General features: G+C 36.8%; 1 protein-coding gene across 1 annotated transcript; it reads right to left on the bottom strand.

Moving 5' to 3' along the window:
• Positions 1 to 2545: 2545 nt before the first annotated feature.
• LOC142549104 (uncharacterized) lies at positions 2546 to 6860 on the bottom strand. The gene is made up of 2 exons (XM_075657870.1): positions 3684 to 6860; positions 2546 to 3270 (listed from the first exon to the last, which is right to left on the bottom strand). Exons 1-2 carry the CDS (start codon positions 6526 to 6528, stop codon positions 2771 to 2773), a joined length of 3345 nt encoding a protein of 1114 aa, XP_075513985.1. The 5' UTR covers positions 6529 to 6860; the 3' UTR covers positions 2546 to 2770.
• Positions 6861 to 21547: the final 14687 nt, after the last annotated feature.

Genomic DNA, 21547 nt, shown 5'->3' with positions numbered 1-21547 from the left:
ATATTAGGATCATAATCCTAATCCAATTAGGAATACTATTTTTCATTAATTAATTAAAATTTCCATGTTTTATATATCATACAAAGTCAACTCTTGATAATACAAATATATTTATATATTTATATCTCCATATACATACATACATATATATATATATATATATATATTTATATTAATAGATCTATACATGCATATATACATATGTACATGTAAATACATATATGTAAAAATTAATAACCATTATTTAATTTTTAAATTAATTATTAATAAATTAATTAATCAATTCTAGTGCCTTCTAGAATATTCAATGAGAATCATGTACGTACACCATTACTAACATTATTATTTAACTAATATATTCTAAATTTACTAAATAAATAATTGTAAAATTATTATAACATCAATCGATGATCAGATAGAGCTGATGTACAGATGATACAAATATTGTTCATATTATGAAAATTGAAAATTGCTGCCAGTTTTGTGAAATCATAAACCAAAACAAGCAGTTTCACTCTCCTCATATTATTATCAGTTGAGCTAATTTCCACAACTTTCAATACATGATCTCCATAAAACTACAATCGTCAAATTCAACTCTTTGAACTCGATTATCCCGACGAGAGCACATAATCCGATATTTATGTGGTCCTCAATGGTTCAGGAATACAACTATCCGTGAGTTCACAATTTCATGTGATTCAGAATAACATTTATTCTTATTCGGGCTTATCCTGATTATCCTCATTATTTCATCAATCCCTTGATCAAGAATGTCATAACTCAATTCTGATTGCACTTATAGAATCATGGTAAGAGCGTCTAGTAAAATCGCTTCAAGATTATTTAGGTATCATTGATAGTGTCTGCAAGAACCTTAAGTGATGGTTAGCATACAATATTGTCTCTTTAACTCCTATATCTCGATCAAATCTGCAATCATTGGTATATCGAGAGTTTTATATGAATTTGATAACAATGTGATGTGTATTTGAGTAATAATGACATTGTATGTGCAACTAAGAAAACACCTTTATCTAAAACACATTTCCTTCTCTGGCCAAAGACTCTTTGCATTATTAACTCATCAGATCACATATGATATCTTCATCTGTGGGCAAATAATGAATCACAGACTATAATGTGTTGGCTCCTAAGTATTTCGAAACTACACCCAACCTCGTCATCTGATTACCATCAATGGAATCAGTAAACATATTAAAATTCATTCCGGTACGTATAACTTCTATGTTGTCTCGGGTCAAAAGACTAATTGTGTACAACCATAACTGCAGACTATTTCACTCGATAAGTGATAACCACTTGGATAGTCTAGTCTCAAACTCAAGCGATATTTATCCTTATTTTAGGTTTCTCATTCGACTAGAAACCTATTTAGAATATGCAACACGCTTCCTAATGAGTTTCATGATCTTATTTTAAGAGACATACTTCATGGTACTATTTACATATTCAAGGTCATGCAACTTGCATGAGTATACAGATAAAATAAATGTCATAATTGGATAAACCGTAAAATATTATTAAAATAAAAATTATTTTTACATAAAAGTCAATAAAGTCCAAACCACAAGTTAGCTCGTAAGATACCTACTCTAACATCGATGTCTTGAGACAAGTGATGGGTTTGTTTCATCTGCGAAGAATGGTACATCAGGTCGTGCACGATTGGGATGATTGCACACTCTTATATAAATTTATTACCAAGTAATTTATGTTAATTATTTCTACAATCGAGATAAAGTTATTGTACTTGTATCGCATTTAGGCGATGACCGAGGAGTTGGAATGTGATATATGGTATTGAAACTTTGAGACCATATAACAATTGTGGCCACAAATTTTTTAAATTTATGGTTGCATATCATAAGATCTATCATCGCCTTGATTCCCCACTCGAACTACCACATTTAACTTCATTATAAATAGTCTTCAATGGAGATAAATTGTCATCAAAGAAATTCATTATATATTATAACGAAATGCATTTAATTCGATAGTAAGTACAAATATGAGGCATTTATCCGTCACATCAATCATCCCTACGATGAAATGATTGAACATAGCTTATTCCACCAAACAATATATACATATATGTATAACATCTTATTTTTTCCACAACCGCTATTTTTGTTCTGCTCTGAGTAAACTCTAAAGATCAAAACATTAGCTTGCAAATCATGCTAAGTACTTTTGTTGCGCTCTGAGTAAACCCAAATAGTCAACCCAGTACCTTTTAAACCACGCTGAGCCGATAAACCCTTGTGTAGTAGCTCAAAACTGGGTTGATAGAGGTAAATATGGATTAAACTCCTGACTTTTTGGTAGTGTGTCAACCAAAATTGGGATGACAGAAGCAGAGATGGTTTGAACATTTTTTTAACTGAGTTGGATATGGATCGAAAATTGATAGAATGAATGATTCGAGACAATCACGAGTGAGATTATAATTTTCAAAAAAAAAATTCTAAAATTTAAGATAAACATTTTTTTTAAAAAAAAATTATACAGAAATAATGAATTATGCATATATATAATCACCGTAGTTTCTGATCAAATACAAGTCTTAAGGAGCAAATATTGACTTCGAAGTTAGTAACATCCTTCTGATTTTGCACTGTTTTGGGATACAAAGAAGGATAAATTTTTCCTTTAACCAAATCAATTATCCTAATTACTCTATACAAGTTCAAACACAAACTGTCACCACTATTCATTAATTCATTAATGCATTGCATCTAACAGTATTTTATTGATTCCCATTGTAATTTGTGGAGGAAGAGGAGTAAGCCAGGGAGCAATTAGATGACCCTTGGAGAAGCAACAATTGAGCCGGTGTCACAGACGAGGAAGAAAATGAAGAAACCTCGCAATTGTTGGACGATTTACTCGCGGGCTTCTGAGTTTGATCGCCTCCCGTTACTTGCTCGTGCTTGATCTCCTTCAACAACGCCACAACATCTTTCATCGTGGGACGATCCCCTTGACGATTACTCGTGCATAGGAGCGCGATCCCGAGGGCTTGGAGCATTTCTTGTATTTGTGTGTCCGGATGGCCTTGGAGGTTTTGATCAACGAGATCGACTGGGTCCTTTTTATCCCTTAAATGGTCTCTTACCCATTGAATCAAGTGCTGTCCCTCTCCCAACGAGGGGTCGATCGGTTTTTTCCCGGTTATAATCTCCAACAGCACGACACCGTAACTATATACGTCGCTCTTTTCTGTGATTTTTAACATGGAAGCATGCTCTGCAAAGTTCAAAAGGACACAACTTATCAATCTGACATGCTTAGAAATAAAATTTCTTGGTGAACTAATTGGGGCATCATAGTAGGGGACAAATATATGAAGACAAATTAATTAGGATAAAGTTGAAGCAATCACATGACTTCACATGCATAAGTCCCCACAATTAGCAAGCATAAGATGCAAACACAATTACATGTAATATCCAAAGAAGTTTCCAACCACATTTTATTATTAAGCAATTATTATAACTGAAATGATCTCTGCTGCCAATTATATGTTCAGTACTATATGAAACTGACAGATTATACTGTGAAAAATAAAATGTATTTCAATAATTCATAAAGTGTAAAACCACAAATAATAAGTGCATGGTTTTTTGAGCAAAATAGGGAACATTGAGAGAGAAATTTACCAGGAGCAAAATATCCATATGATCCAGCTAGTTGGGGATATGCTGCTAACGCAGCATTTTCATCTTCAACAAACCTTGCTAGTCCAAAATCAGCTAAGCATGGCTCATATCTTTCCCCCAACAGTATGTTTTGTGTCTTCACATCTCGATGTAGGATAGGTGGCCTGCAATCGCAATGCAAGTAGGCCAAGCCCTCGGCAACTCCTAATGCTATCTTGAATCGGATCTCCCATTCGATCTTGTCCCCTTGCCCCTCATGTAACAAGTCGCCTAATGTACCATTATGCAAGTAGTCGTAGAACAAAAGTTTGGTCTTCCTGTTGGACGCCCAACCTAGAAGTCTAACTATGTTTCTGTGTCGAATACGAGCTAGTGTCGTGATCTCGGATGAGAATGTGGATGCTGAGTACTTCTCGGATGCTCGAAATCTTTTAACCGCGATGATGGTTCCAGACTGGGTTACTGCTCGATATACTATGGCTGATTGACCATGACCAATTAGGTTAATAGATGTTAAAGATTTTACAACGTCGTTGATAGATAAATTGAACTTTTGATACAATGTGACCTCCCACGGACCCTCTAAATCTACATCTTCCCTGTTGTCCAAATCGCACTCGTGGGGCCCGTGACCGCGCATCCTGCCCCCGAGGATGATGTAGAGAGCGGCCAACATCAACAAGCAGGCCGTACAAATCAACACCACCATCGCCACCCTTGCCGACTTCTTGTGCCTGGCAGCAGCACCCTCATTACCCGAGCACTGTTTGTTGCCGGAAAAGCACAAGTCGGGGTTGCCAGCTAGGACGCTGAGTGGCAGCTTGGCGAAAAACGGAGTGTTTGGCAACTGTCCGGAGAAATTGTTGTATGATACATTTAGAACCACTAGATTCTGAAGAGCGGCCAGATAACGTAGGTCCCCGGAGAGTTGGTTGTGAGAAATGTCCAACACTCCAAGCCTGTCCAACTCGGCGAACTCCTTCGGGATCCAACCCGAAAGTCTATTACAGCTCAAATTTAAAGCAATTTCCAATGCAGGAATCTTCCCTAGACTCCCCGGAATCTTACCCTCTAACTCATTGCTGCTTAAATCAAGCATCTGAATCTTAGAACACGAACCTAGTTCACTAGGGATCGAACCAGATAGCCTGTTATTCCCGAGAATGAGCTTGGTGAGTGAAATCAATGAACCAAGACTTGGATTCAAAGTTCCTTCAATGAGATTATCAGAAACATCAAGAAACTGTAGAGTAACAAGCCGATTCAAATCATCCGGCAAGTTCCCAGTTATCGAATTAGAATGTAAATCAAGAAAAGTGAGATTTTGGCAACCAGAAATCTCAACTGGAACAATCCCGGAAAGCCTATTGATTCCAAGATCCAAGAAATTCAAATTCTTCAACCTCCCAATATCCGGGGGCACATTCCCGCTCAGCATATTGTCACTCGCTCGGAACCGAATCAGCGAAGAACAATTCCCAATTTCAGGTGGTATAGAACCAGAAAGATTATTTGACAGCAGTAAAAACTTGTTTAGATTCGGTAATCCAAAAATACTGCTCGGTAGCGGACCTGTCAATCCATTCTGCGACAAGTCAATAGCTTCCAGGTTCTTACAATAAGATAAAGATGGAGGAATATTCCCCTCCAAACGATTTTTCCATAAAAACAAAATAGTCAAATTTATCAGATTCCCGAATTCTGTAGGAATTGTTCCAGTTATTTGATTGTTATCGAGCTCAATATCAGTCAGAGCACGGCAATTTCCAAGCCCAACCGGAATCTTGCCGGAAATTTGATTCACGCTCAGCTGCAACTCCTGCAACAGGGTCAAATTCCCAAAAGATTCTGGAATCCCACCGGTTAAAGAATTCATCGAAGCATCAATCACTTGTAATTTATTACAGTTTCCAAGCTCTGGAGGAATTGTGCCGACCAAATTGTTCTGCCACAGCAATAGATTCTCCAAATTCTGCAGCCTTCCAAGTTTAGTCGGGATCGAGCCGGTGAGTGTGTTTTGATAGAGATAAACATTCCGCAGCGCAGCACAATCACCGAGTTCTGGAGGAATTTGTCCTGAAAGAAGAGCTGTATACACGGCAAGAGTCTGGAGCTCTTTCAACATGCCAATGGAAGTAGGAAGAAACCCAGAAATGCTGGTTTCAGCCAGGCCTACCAATATTAAATTTGTGCAGTTTCCGATTTCTTGAGGGATAGAACCTCCAAGATTCTTGTTCCCACCAGCTCTAATCACTTCAAGATTCTTCAAATTTCCAATGCTGACTGGAATCTCCCCGCTGAGCTGATTATCATATATGATCAACTCAACCAGGGCTGTCAGGTTCCCGATTTCGCCTGGAATTGAGCCTGCCAACAGATTTGTGCTGAGATCAAGCTGCTCCAGTTTAGGCAAGTGACAGATAAAACCCGGTATTTCGCCATATATCTTATTGTCACTCAAATCCAGAACCCTCAATTCTTGAAGATTGCTGATTCCCTCAGGGATCGAACCAGTTAGATTCGTCCCCGACAGGACAAGTTTAGCTAAAGAGTACTCCAAAGAAGTGAAATTATCAGGAACATTTCCATGCAAATCAATGTACCTCAAGTTTATCTCCACAACTTCATTCTTGAAGTTGCAGGTTACACCAGACCATCGACATGGAGTTTCATCTGTCGAATCCCAATCACTCAACGCCTCCGCCGATGCATTTAAGCTTCTCTTCCAATAAAGAAGAGATTCACCCTGTGGATTGATTGCCAAAGATGGCGAAAAATAGAAGAATGGGAGAAAAGAACAGAAGAAAAAGAAGAGAGAGCGGGGCCGCCATGGACGAACAGGCATTACGGATAAACAAAACTATGCTGCCACGCACAGATTACTCGAAGCAGTATTGGGAAGAACACGAGATCATGTTTTGTGGGCTATATGATTTTAGTTAACAAAGGTTGTTTATAGGGGATATAATATTATTCAGAAAGCCAGAATCTCAGGATCCAAGAACAACAGCTAGGCCACAATGTTTGCGCAATGAGATGGAATTTTCGGAGCGCTTTTTCTTGGATTTGTTGAAATGGAGGTTTTATGTTATGTGGGAAGAGAAATGGCTGTTAATGGCTGTTCTGTGTTTGTTTTATAAAGAAAATGATGGGAAGAAATATAATGTGACATTCTGAGTAGCCACTTCAATTTTTAAATATATATTAGTAATTTTTATTTTTATTCATGTTATTTATTTATTTTTTTATTTTTTTAGAATATATTCATGTTATGTTTTACGTGTACTAATTAGTTATTCGTGTAATATACAAAATATGTAAAATTTAATTATATCAAGTAGTTTTTGTCTAAATTTTTTTACAAAATATGAAAAATTTAAATTTTAGAGATACTGTATTTTAAAAAAAAAATTTGATAGTTAATCATCATAATTATATAAGTAAAAACTGTGTTTTGTTATTTAATTTTTTTTTTTATAACAATCTTTTGGATTTTTAGCTACTTTGCGATATAAAGATTTGAGTTGCACAATTACCACTAGTTATAGCTTTTGATAAAGCGGCAAGCACTCGGTCTTTTAATTGATATCAGAGCCAAGGTCACAGGTTCGATTAACATTGATTGAAAGGAGTGTGAAGGATCGAGTGTGCTAGTGCCTTTGAAGGCATTTCGAACACTATATTCTCCAGTGAGCTGCAATAGCTCATGTTCTAAGAATGTTAGCACCGATGAATTAAATCGAGTTTGGTTTAAAACTAAGCAGAAAAAACTCGAAGTAATCCTTCGTGAAGAAGACTATTATATTAGAAAACATTTTAACTCATTTAAACTGAATAACTGAAAAAGGGTAGATTAGTTTTTGCATTCATCAGTTCAGTTATGGTGACAACTGAACTGACGGATACTCTAACTGATCCAAACAGTTTGAAAACAACAGTTAATCAGTTAAATACACAAGATGTGTTTATGGATGTTCGGAAACTTCAACTGCTCCTACTTCACCCCTTCTACCTCCATGGGTAGGATCCACTAGAAGACTTTGATTTATACAACTACTTGTACAAACCCACTAAGCTAGAACTTATACTACTGCCTAAACTAAACTCCTAGCTACGACTGAAGGCAGCACCTTCCAGCCAACACTTCTTTAACGTCTATATGTCAAAGACTACATACACAAGTTTAACGTCTTTGTGCAAGACTGTATTTGAGTGGTGGTAAGAACTGAACAAGGATGTTCTCACACACTGAGGGAGATAAGTTTCTAAACTAAGCTGATATGTCTTTGGTATCCCTATGGGCTGATTGATTCTTGAAAGCTGATGAGCAAATAAGCGTGTCATTTCTTTTACTACACTCTCTCTGGTATTTGCATTGTAGCTCTCTCTGTCTTCGCTAATCTACATCTTATATTTATAGGCGCGAAGTTAGATCGTACAGTAAGACTCATTTATTGTAGCCGTTGCATTTTGAATTCATTTCTTGGACTTTGTGTCTCGAATTTTTGACTGCCCTTCTGAAACGTTTGTCTTTAATGTTCTAATGCAACATCCATTATTGTCCTTTGATTGGACAATTACTTTGTACCTTTGTGCATAGCTAGAATCCACTAGAAAGAGCTTGTCTTGATCTACAACAGAAAGATTCTGACTAATGCTTCGAACTAGTCAGTTGAACTGATCTTCAGTTGGGCTGGTGAAATCAGTTGACTCGTCAGTTGAACTGATTTCACTCTCGTTCAGTTGTACTGATCAGCTGGGTTTCTTCATCAGTTGAACACTCATTCGGCTGGCCAGACTTCTGAGGTCTCCTGCTGAACCACATATCAACTGGACAATTAGCTGGACTGCTCAATTGACGTAACAGTTAGACTGATTCAGTTTGTGCGATCAGTTGAGTCTTCAATTTGCGATGTAAACAGCTCATGACTGATCCTAGCTTCTGCACACTAAGGTAGATTATTAGTAACACAAAATAATAAGTTTTGTTAACATCAAAATCAAGATTGCGAACTTAAAAAGTTCCAATAATCTTCCCCTTTTTGATGATCACAAAACTCGAGCAGTTAAGCATAATATATTTAGTTCAAGGGTTAGTATATTCAAACATTGTTAAAAGCTCCCCTCAAGAACTAAATTAAAGAAGTTTTGAAAACCATTTAGAGATAGAGGATAAAAGAAAAACTCCTCCTCCAAAACTGAAATAAAAAAAAAATAAAGAAAGCACATTTCAGTTGACGAAAAGAAAAATTCTTCTAAACAACTGAATTTTAAAACTGATTAAAAAAAACGATTTTTTCAGTTTGAGGGTAAAAGAAAAACTCCCCCTTGGAGACTGAATAAAAACCCGTATTTGAAAAATACTTATCTAATCATTCATTCAGAGGTTATAATCATTCAAGCATCGTAGACAAGAAATCTGGAAATATTTATTCAGTCACAACGAAACACAGCTGGATAAACATGATGTTTATTTAAACAAATTTCCTTGTATTTACATATGAGTACATAAAGGAAAACTTGCTACAACAATAGCATATTTTAAACAACATCATATATCAGTCGGTTTATGTGACAGAACTGGAATACCATCAGTTGGTTGTCTTGACTGCTTGAAATGCTGCATCGGTTGTGAGTTCAATTTGCTAGAGAAACGAGTTAAACTGCTTTGAACTTGACCTCTGTGCTTACTCAACTGGTCGAGCCGATTCTGACTAGGCTCACGTGGAATTCAGCTGGTGAATTAAATCGACCAACATCCCAACATGGATGAGTTTTGTCTGAAGAACAGCTGACCTGGTAGGCTTGCAACTGAAATCTTGTTCAGCGAGCAATTTAGCTGTGCATCTTTGCAGATGATTCCCAGTCCGCTGCAGGCTGATTAAAACCCCAAAGTGAAGAATCTACAGAAGTGGCTACTACAGTTAGTTGCAGAACCAATCCTCTCAACTATTTGCTAAAGAGCGATATATAAATATTTTCAAATAGTTTTGAAAATTGTATGAAATACTTTTAAATAGCTTTTAACACTATTTTAAAGTAACAAATTTTAAAACACAGTTTTCTTCAAATGTTCTTCTTAGAACAACTGGCTCTGATATCAATTGAAGGATCGAGTGTGCTAGTGCATTTGAAGGCATTTCAAACACTATATTCTTCAGTGAGCTGCAATAGCTCGTGTTCTAAGAATGTTAACACCGATGAATTAAATCGAATTTGATTTAAAACCAAGCAGAAGAAACACGAAGTAATCCTTCGTGAAGAAGACTGTTATATTAGAAAACATTTTAACTCACGTAAACTGAATAACTGAAAAAGGGTAGATTAGTTTTTTCATTCATCAGTTCAGTTATGATGACAACTGAACTGACGGATACTCTAACTGATCCAAACAGTTTGAAAACAACAGTTAATCAGTTAAATACACAAGATGTGTTTATAGATGTTCGGAAAACTTCAACTGCTCCTACGTCACCCCTTCTACCTCCACGGGTAGGATCCACTAGAAGACTTTGATTTATACAACTACTTGTACAAACCCACTAAGCTAGAACTTATAATACTGCCTAAACTAAACTCCTAGCTACGACTGAAGGCAGCACCTTCCAGCCAACACTTCTTTAACGTCTATATGTCAAAGACTACATACACAAGTTTAACGTCTTTGTGCAAGACTGTATTTGAGTGGTGGTAAGAACTGAACAAGGATGTTCTCACACACTGAGGGAGATAAGTTTCTAAACTAAGCTGATATGTCTTTGGTATCCCTATGGGTTGATTGATTCTTGAAAGTTGATAAGCAAATAAGCGTGCCATTTCTTTTACTACACTCTCTCTGGTATTTGCATTGTAGCTCTCTGTGTCTTCACTAATCTTCATCTTCTATGTATAGGCGCGAAGTTAGATCGTACAGCGAGACTCATTTATTGTATCCGTTGCATTTTGAATTCGTTTCTTGGACTTTGTGTCTCGAATTTTCGACTGCCCTTCTGAAACTTTTGTCTTTAATGTTCTGATGCAACGTCCATTATTGTCCATTGACTGGACAATTACTTTGTACCTTTGTGTATAGCTAGAATCCACTAGAAAGAGCTTGTCTTGATCTACAACTGAAAGATTCTGACTGATGCTTCGAACTAGTCAGTTGAACTGATTTTCAGTTGGGCTGGTGAAATCAGTTGACTTGTCAGTTGAACTGATTTCACTCTCGTTCAGTTGTACTGATCAGCTGGGTTTCTTCATCAGTTGAACTACTCATTCGGCTGGCCAGACTTCTGAGGTCTCCTGCTGAACCACATATCAACTGGACAATTAGCTGGACTGCTCAATTGACGTAACAGTTAGACTGATTCAGTTTAGTGCGATCAGTTGAGTCTTCAAGTTTGCGATGTAAACAGCTCATGACTGATCCTAGCTTCTGCACACTAAGGTAGATTATTAGTAACACAAAATAACAAGTTTTGTTAACATCAAATCAAGATTGTGAACTTGAAAAGTTCCAACAGAGTGCAATTATTGGGAGGGAGATTGTTGGGTGCAATAATTATCCCTACTTGGTAGAGCGATCGAACTATGGTGCTTGAGCTATTATGCTATATAAAAGATTTGAGTTACACAATTACCACTAGTTATAGCTTTTGATAAAGCGGCAAGCGCTCGGTCTTACAATTGATATCAGATTCAAGGTCACGGGTTCGATTTCTATTGATTGCAAGGAGTGCAATTATTGGGAGGGAGATTGTTGGGTGCAATAATTGTTCCTACTTGGTAGAGCGATCGAACCGTGGTTCTTGAGCTGCTGTGTGGTTTAAAAGATTTGAGTTGCACTATTACCACTAGCTGTAGCTTTTGGTAAAGCGGCAAGCGCTCGGTCCTACAGATGGTAACGATACGACTCAAATATTTTAAACCCTATAGCATATCAAACATTATGTTTCGGTTGCTCTACTTGTCAAAAATAATTATTGCATCCAACATAATTATAATTATATTGGAAAAATTCAACCCTACAATAAAGTAATTGCCCTAGTTGTAGGATCGTGACGCCAATCGAAACTCATAACCCCGAATCAATTAGAGTCGTTGGATATGAAATTAGGGTTAAGTCCACAGCCGAATTTTCCATTATATTGTTACTTCGTACGTGAACGTTTTACGCGGACGCGAATTGTAATTAATGTCACAAGCCACCCAACTAATTGTCATGGAATTAAAAAGTTTAATTTACATGATGAATCGAGATTTAAATTAAAATAAGGAAAAATTTATATGAAACTATGTAAAAATTAAAAAATAATCGGATTATTCTCTCTATGGATACTATGTGACGGATCCATGATCCCGCATTATATCTGTTAATTAACAAGCACTCATAAATATTCACTCTTAGATGTATTTTAGATCCTATATTCTAAGGATAGTATTTCATTTCCCAAAAAACTAGATCAATCGTTAGAACATATATATGATCACACACTCGGATTCAAAAGTATGGGCATAAACTTCATTAATAGAAACTGATGACAAAATTAATCGGACTCGAACTCGAATTCCAACTCTAGGTCAAGTAAAATTGAAGCAGAAAGAGTATATTTCTTGAGCTTTCAGGTAAAACATTCGAACCCTAATAACCACTCAAGCTTAAAAATAATATTATATTTGATTCAATCCATTTGAATCTCGATACCTAATCTTGGTCGTCATTGATCTAAATTAAGTTGGAGATAATAGAAATAAGAGAATTATATATTTGACATAATAAATTGTAGGGAATAATTTAGTTTAAGAGGCATGGTGAAAAGTACAAACTAAAGTTTGGATCTAGATCCAAATTTAGAGAGAGCTCCAAGATCTAGATCTACGATAATATAAAATTATCGAGGAATCATCTATTATTTTTTCCCATAAAATGAGAAATGAAATGCCCATTTTGACTTAATGGTGGCATAATAAAGTCCACAAAATAACATTACCGTCACCCATGTTTAAATGTCCAAGAATCACGTGATGTCGCGTGACAACAAGCTGTGTTAGAGAATCATTTGGACTTGTCTTAGGCTTTTAATGACTTAAAAAAATATCTTAAATAGTACAAATTTAATTACCCTTTTTCTCATGTTTTATGAATTTAAGTGAAGATTTGCATGCATAGACGATTCAACCCTACTGATATTCACAATAAAAAGTAATATTCTTAGCATAAAAAGTAATATTTTTCATGGATAACTCAAATAAGAGATCCTTATCACAAAATACGACCCGTCAGACCGTCTCATACAAGTTTTTGCTTTTATATATATATATATATAAATCTCACTATATTATATATACATATAAAAATTTGAGAGAAATTAAAAGTTAATTGAAAAAACTATGTAGATTCGATCCACATGCATGATCATTTAAATTGATTGTCTCGTGACTTTGGCATGCAATCGAAATTATATAATTTAATTTAGAATATGTTACAGGAATGTGGATTAGGAAACGAAGCACGAGGAGATGGGGTTAATTTCACTTGCAAATTATATACATGAAACAAGAAAGAATGGGCAAGTTCACAAATATTATAAGAGAATTCATCGTGGAATCCATACACATATATTGATTATTAACAATACATACCACGCATATCATAATATTTATTATCGAACATCGTGACTTGATTAAAACAAAAAGAAAATGATCTAATTCATATGCATTATTATGATTAGATTAGATAGATATTTTGTGAGACGATCTCATGAATATTTATTTTCTAGACGAATCAACCATGCTCATATTTACTATTAAATAATATTTTAATAGACGATCCAAATAGAAGATCTATCTTATTTCACAAAATTGACTCATGAGACCGTCTCAAAAGAGTTTTTGTGTTATTCCTAATAATTATTTAATCAAAAGTGGAGAAAATTTAAATTTCTCGCTCAAAAAGATTTATACATATATAATTTTCTTTAAAATATGTACGTATGTGCGTGCGCGAGCGTATAAATATACAAACTTCGTAGCATACATCCATGATTTTCTATTTTTTAACTCATGATTTGCAGTACGGACAAAGTTTGTGTGTTAGAGAGTGTTTTTTGTTTTTGTTTTTGTTTTTTGTTTTTAAAAATATTTCTTTTTATGTATGCCATATTATAAAAAGCAACACACATATCTTAATTATGGTTGTTTTGTCAATCATTTCGGATTTTCGATCATTAAAAAAAAACCAATAGCAAAAAAAAAATTTAATTTTGTAATTTATTGAACATAAAATCAAAACAATCTTGATTTAAAAATAAAAAATAAAAATCAAACAAACCTATGAGTTATGCTCAAATATCAAACACTCTAACCAATTAAGGACTTTTATAGTTACTAGTTGTACAACACACATTACACTGGTAAATTTCGGAACAAAATAATCCCAAAACAAAAACAGGTATGTAAGGATTATTTTGTCCGACAGATATAACAAATAATAAAAATATCAGAATAAGATTAAAAAAAGAGTAATTTGTGTTTTGTCAGAATTATGTGTTATGCCATATGTTACAACATCTCGGACAACATCTATATGCAGCGGAAAATTAACTTTTATAACACAAATTGACTTGAAATAAATAGATGGACAAGATTAAATATGCACAAGTATAAATACTTGTGCGGTGCCTTATGGCAAAAATTAATCACTAGAAAAATCACAATGTTTACAAAAAACCTATCACTAGTGATTGTACCAAAAATCAATTTCCTCAACAAGTTGAGAAAATAAAAGCTCTCTAGAATAAATAACCAAAACAAAAATAAACGTAATCAAGAAAGCAAAACTTGATCCCGGAAACCACTATCAATTAGATGCAATCTTCAGTCAACATCGTTACGGATGTTGTCTATAGATGTTAGCAACATTCAGCGCAACACGGGAATCACCACTTCAAACAGCAACGGCTTCGAGAATAATTTTACTCTGCAAATCTCTGCTACGTGTGTGTGTATGGTCGATATCGAAGCCACTTTATCAATGAGCTTTACCTCTTATTTATATATGTAGAATCATATCTCCACAAGGAAACCTAAAATACAAAAAAAGTGAGAGTTTTATTAGGAATAAACTCTTTTTAAACACTAATACCATATCTCTTGAATTAAGATCTCATTATCTAAGGAAGGCAAAATCATATCAAATATTTGCTCAATCAAATCAACAAGGAAAACTATATTAGGGAAATAAATAAAATATATCATTTAAAATCGAAATATTATTTCCCTTCAATCTCCCCCTTTTTGCCTTTCTTGGACAAAATGAGATCAAACCCATTTATCTTTGTTAAAATCAAATCAACTCCCCCTGAGTTTTAGATTTTCCCCCCCTGAATAAATTACTGTTTGTAAAGGTGTTGTTAGAATTGTTGGCAACACTTGACACAACACCTGCACCAGTTTCATCAATAGTTTAGAAATAGACCTGGGCAGAGATATTAGCCAAACAGAAACATTAATAGACAATTAAGAGCAGAAATAGAAACATTTAAACCGACAAAATCTAAACATCATCATCTTCATCCTCCTCATCCTCAGTTTCGTCATCCTCACTGTCCTCTTCCTCTTCGTCATCCTTGGTCCCTGACGGACCAGCACCAGTTTGATCATCTCCCCTTTTTTGTCCATGAACGGCCATTTCTAACATGACACTGATGGCAGCAGCCAAACACTCATAGTAGGCCAAGTCGGCCTTAGCCTGGGCAATTTTCTTAAGAGCATGATCGAGATGGGCCTGGGCACCTGCTACAGTAATCTTAACATAACCAGGTTTAGGTTGTCGAGATGTGGAACTAGTAGACGGGCCGGTAGCAGGAGGTACTGTGGTAGAGGCATTTTGAGAGGTGCCTGCGGTGGTCGCTGGAGGTGATGCAGACCAAGGGAGGTCTAGCTTTCGAGTGCCTATGAATGTAGGGGCAATCTTGAGGGGTTCCCCGAGATCAGAAAGTTGCTCAGTGATATCCCTAACAAAACCTTGTGAGATCAGAAGCCCATAGATCAGACTTGGGTATGAGAGCTTCGATGATTTAAGACCATCATTAGCATACTGCATTATTGTATGGAACACCAGTTTCCCGAAGTTGAAGACCCCATTTGTGCCAATGGAGTATAAGGCCAAAGCTTGGTGTCGAGTGACATCGGTGGTATTTGTAGAGGGTGTCCAGTTACGTACTGTCAGCTTGTGGAGCACGGAGTAAAATGAGGTTAATTTTGCTGCGGATAACTTTTGTGGATGGGTTGGAAAGTGAGTAACTAGTCCCCCGGTGAGAGTGGAAGTTACTAGATGAATGTCCGGGGCAAGACCGTCTTCATCTTCAGCAGGAGTCTGATAATGTGCATTGATGATTGTAGGATTGAACTCATAGATCTGGTTGCGGACAACCACTTTCCCATATTTGCAGATCGTTCATCACCTACACCAGGTGTAAGGTTCGCGTAGAATTCTAACACAGGCCCTCGACTAAACGGTGTAACTGCAGAAACTGTGGAGAGTAAGGAGCAATGTTTCAGGAAGGTTATCAGATTATGCCTCTCAAAGGCATCGGTGTCAACATTCCTCTCCTCAATGAGGTCTCGAGTGGCATAAAGATGCCACTGGGCATTGGCGTGCTCAGTGTAAAATTTTGCAGAGAAGGTGGAGTTCAAGTCATATGCACTGAGGTCAGTATCGTCCTCAGTGTTGGCATCACCCTCGCCAACTTCCTGTGCAACAGGTGCAATTTCCTCAGAGAAAACATCTTCTTCGGCAACTTTGGCAGTGGAACTGCTAGAGTCAGTAGAGTCTTCAGTTTCTGGAGGAGCAACAGGAACAGCAGAGGCTGCAGGTTTCTGATGTTTCAAGTTGACCATGAATTAGGCCAACGTGATTTCTTCAGTAGTAGAGGGTGAGGGCTGTTGTGGAGGAACAGGGGGTGTGCCCTCATCAGATTCAGCGGCTGTGCTGGAGGAAGAACTACTCTTTTTAGGCGGAGGTGCAGTTGTCTTGCGAGCCACAAATTCGTAATTGGCATCATCAGAATCATCCCCTGAGGAGTTTTCAGGATCAGCAAGGGATGGACGGCTTGGCCCTTCTCCTTTACGCCGAAATCGCTTTGAGGTGGTCAAATCAGGGTTATACCCTGCTTGTCTTTTGGAACGGCGAACTTGCTGGTGCGGAGGTTTGAACACTTGAATTATTGGTGGATTATCAACATCAAGAGCATTTCCCGGTTCGCCTGGAGCGATTACTTCCAATGGTGTGGGTTGATCTTCTACAGGAACAATTTCCATGGAGGGTTTTATAGGAGATGTCGTGGCAGATGTTGGTGAAGGAGCGGCAACACTTTCACGGTATCTTATCTCACTTCGTATATCGTGACGATTGTATCCGTTTCCTGCCATGTGCACGAGATAAGTTCCAAGTAAGGAGAAATATCAAAAGATTTTGCGGAGAAGGAAGTTTTTTCAGAGAGAAATAGCGTAAAGACGGTACGGAAATTCGAGAACCAATTAGACAGTGTAAATTGATGAGATAAGTGTGAATGAACAGTGCAACGGTAACAAAATCAAACAGTCAAATGAGCCCAAAAAACGGTAAAACGAAATAATTCATTCCACTGAATTTCTCCCAACGGTAAAAAGGTAACGGCACTGTTTAAGAGCTTAACACCTTTTCAGAAATTACTGAGACAATTTTAGACTAACAACTTTTCAAAATTTCCAGAATTAACTCCACATCAAACTTTAGCACCACTAGAAGTCAAAGATTATACGAATTCGAAATACTGCAGAAATTGGATTTTCTTAGAATTTGGACATACGAGTATCCTTGTGACAGAACAAAATTCACACTGTTATGGTTATGCATGACTTATGGATGCCTAAAAACAGAATGGACATAGATAGAAACATGAGAGCAAATATGAGATATGTTTACAGATGAAGTGTTGTCACAATTGTTGGCAACATCTCCAGTCAACACCCACAATTCCTGAAAACAAAATTTGATAATCTTCACACTCAGTGACTTAATAATATTTTTAACCTAGAAGTGGTAGCTTCACACTTGAAGAACAGTCTTCATTGGACTCTTCTAGGTAGCTTTTTCCATTTTCTTCTATTTCTGTGTTAATTTTAGAAGGGGTAGCTCCCACACTAAAAGCACAGCCTTCATTGGACTCTTTTAGGTAGCTTTTTCCATCTTTCCTTCTAATCACAGACCCATCACTTGATTTTTCAATTTTACTTAGTTTACTTGTCACATTAGTTAGAGTCAAGTGACCACACTTCAAATCTTTTTGTGACTAAGTTCACATGTAAAGGTGTGAAGTTTGAAAAGATAACAAGGAATTGTAGGTGCAACAGAAAATTATGCTACACATGTTCAACACATCATATCACAGTATGAATGCAATGCAGAATGTCTAAGTCCTGGAAATGTATATGCAAATGAGATGTTGTCCGAGATGTTGTAACATCTGATACAACATTCAAAAAAAATGGTTAGGCAGAACACATGTTGAGAGACTTCAGAAGGTTGGAGAATCTCTCAAAATCTAATGCTTTGGATAATATGTCGGCCAGTTGGTTATTCGTATCAACAAACTCCATTCGAACCAATCATTTCTCTACAAGATCTCGAATAAAATGATGTCTTATGTCAATGTGCTTTGTTTGTGAGTGTTGTACTGGATTTTTTGAGATGTCAATAGCACTTGAATTATCACAGTACATAATTAAGGGTTCACTCTTAAGCCCATAATCTTCTATCATTTGATTCATCCACAAAAGTTGAGTGCAACCACTTCCAGCTGCCACATATTCAGATTCAGCAGCTGAAAGTGATACACAGTTCTGTTTTCTGCTATGCCAAGAAATCAGATTATTTCCAATATAAAAACAGCCCCCAGAAGTGCTTTTTCTATCATCTAAATCCCCAGCCCAATCAGCATCTGAGAACCCTACTAGATTTGAGTTGGTTTCGTGTGTATACCATAATCCTAAGTCAATTGTTCCGGCTATGTATCGTAGGATACGTTTTACGGCTTTTAGGTGAGAGATCTTAGGATTCGATTGGTATCTAGCACACAAACAAACACTAAACATTAAGTCAGGGCGGCTAGCAGTCAAGTACAAAAGACTTCCTATGATGCTGCGATATAGGGTGTTGTCAACATCTTCGGCAGCATCGTCTTTGGATAATTTTTCATTTGAGCCCATAGGTGTCTTCATGTGCTTGGTGTTCTCATTAGCAAATTTCTTTATCAGATTTTTGGCATACTTACATTGGCACAAAAAGATGTCATCATGCATTTGTTTGATTTGTAAGCCAAGAAAGAAACGTAATTCGCCAACCATGCTCATTTCGAAAGTAGTAGACATGCTTTCACCAAAATTATTAGCATGCTTTTGGGATGAAGAGCCGAAAATTATGTCATCAACATAGATTTGGCAAATAAGGATCTCACCTTTGGATTTTTGAATAAAGAGAGTTTTATCTACCTCACCTCGTTTGAATCCAATTTTGAGTAGGTATTCAGTCAGTCTGCCATACCAAGCACGAGGTGCTTGCTTCAAGCCGTAGAGAGCCTTTTTCAACTTGTATACATGATCACGATTATGTGGATCTTCAAATCCTTTAGGCTGTCTAACATAAACTTCTTCACACAAAATCCCATTCAAAAATGCACTTTTAACATCCATTTGAAACAATTTGATTCTCATAAAGCATGCAATAGCTAGCAAAAGTCGGATAGACTCAATGCGGGCAACAGGTGCAAAGGTCTCATCAAAATCAACCCCTTCAACCTGTGTGTACCATTGAGCAACCAACCTTGCTTTGTTTCGAATGATGTTTCCTGACTCATCAGTTTTATTTTTAAAAATCCACTTTGTTCCAATTACATTGCCATGGTCAGGAGATGGAACTAAAGTCCAAACATCATTTCGAACAAACTCCTCAAGTTCATCATGCATAGCATTTATCCAAAACTCATCTTTTAAAGCTTCGTCGACATTTTTTGGTTCAAATTGAGATATAAAGCACGAAAATCTTACCTGTGAGTACGTAGTACTCCTGCACACCAATCCAACCATTTTTCGGTAGTCGACTTTATCTTTCTTCCCGGTTTGGACATCTTCACGCATTCCTCCAATGATTTGAGATGATGGATGGTTCTTTTGGATTTTGCTTGGAATACACGGTCCATAATCTGCTGCCTCATCATTGCTATGAGCATCTTCTTGTGGTTTGGTGACTTCAGTGTCACATGTTGTGCCAGATGTTGCAACATCTGGGGTAACATCGGTATTTTCCAGTGAGGTTTGAGTTTCCAGAAGGTCTTCAACGTCATCTTCAGCAGTTTTCTTCTTGAGATCTGCACAGTCATCAAAAACAACATTAATTGATTCCATAATAGTCCTCGTTCTTAGATTGAACATATGATAAGCACGACTATTAGTAGCATATCCCAAGAACAAACACTTATCATTTTTTGAATCGAACTTAGCAAGTTGATCCCGGTCATTCAAAGTGCAACATACACAACCAAAAACATGAAAATATTTAAGGTTAGGCTTCTTTCCCATTATGATTTCATAAGAAGTCATTGTTGAACCACTTCTTAAATAGACCCTATTCGAAATATGGCATGCTGTATTAAGGGCTTCTGCCCAAAAACGCTTTGAAATATTCTTTGAAGCTAGCATAACCCTTGCCATTTCTTGCAGAGTCCTGTTCTTGCGTTCGGCAATGCCATTTTGCTGTGGGGTTTTTGGTGCTGAAAATTCGTGTGAAATACCTTTCCTGTCACTGAAGGATGAGAAGGATATGTTTTCAAATTCTTTACCGTGATCAGTTCTGATCCTTCTCACCTTTAAATTATGGAAGTTTGAGATTCTTGTGAGCAATTGTTTAAACACATAATAAGTGTCCGATATCTCCCTAATGATGCTAACCCATGAAAACCGTGAGAAATCATCAACACACACAAAAGAATACTTCTTACCTCCAACACTTTCTACTTCCATGGGACCCATAAGATCCATGTGCAATAATTCCAGACAGCATGTTGTCCTAGATGTTGGCAAAACTGGGTGCGACACGCGCGTCTGTTTTCTTTTTTGACAATCTCCGCACACATATGATATTCCAGATGAAAGATTAGGCATACCTCGTACTGCATCGTACTTGCTCAAGTTCTTCAAGGTTTTGAAATTTGCATGTCCGAGTTTTTGATGCCAATGGTCAAGTTCGGTGATTTGCACATGTTTGCACGAAAGTTCCTCACCTATTTGATAGTAATTATCCGAAGACCTTGTACCTGTCATAATGCACTTGTTAGATTCATCAAAAACTTCACAGTTATGTTTATCAAACTTAACAAGTAAATTATCATCACACAATTGGCTTATGCTTATAAGATTGGAATTTAATCCTTCAACATGAAGCACATTGTGGAGCTTTGGCAGTCCCTCAACATTCAAAGTACCCTTTCCAACAATTTTTCCTTTAGCTCCCCCTCCATAGGTCACTCTACCACAATTTTGCTCAACATAATCGATGAGATATTCTCTTGAACCTGTAATGTGGCGTGAGCTTCCACTGTCAAAGTACCAATGACCTGCAGTATTAGTTTTTAATGAAGTATAGACAACATTACAGTGATTTTTTACCTTTGGTACCCAAATTTGTCTTACTGTAGGTCGATGGTAGGAGGTGTTGCGGGAAATTTTGGATAACATTCGGGGCAACATCCGACTCGACTTTTGATTCATGCGATCATCTCTGAGTTTAAAACAGTAGGGCCTGATATGACCAGGCTTAAAGCAGTAATGACATACATACCTGCATT

Source organism: Primulina tabacum, chromosome 6 (genome assembly GCF_025594145.1).
Source record: "Primulina tabacum isolate GXHZ01 chromosome 6, ASM2559414v2, whole genome shotgun sequence".
NCBI lineage: Eukaryota > Viridiplantae > Streptophyta > Magnoliopsida > Lamiales > Gesneriaceae > Primulina > Primulina tabacum.
The sequence above is the reverse complement of the archived record's forward strand: the minus strand, read 5'-3'. Positions and strand labels throughout refer to the sequence as shown.

Excerpts from the sequence above, each read along its gene's own strand:
- LOC142549104 (XM_075657870.1), bottom strand. The coding sequence starts at position 6,528 with ATGCCTGTTCGTCCATGGCGGCCCCGCTCTCTCTTCTTTTTCTTCTGT. Across the intron at positions 3,271-3,683 it reads ATATGGATATTTTGCTCCTG|AGCATGCTTCCATGTTAAAA; the intron begins GTAAATTTCTCT and ends TGAACTTTGCAG.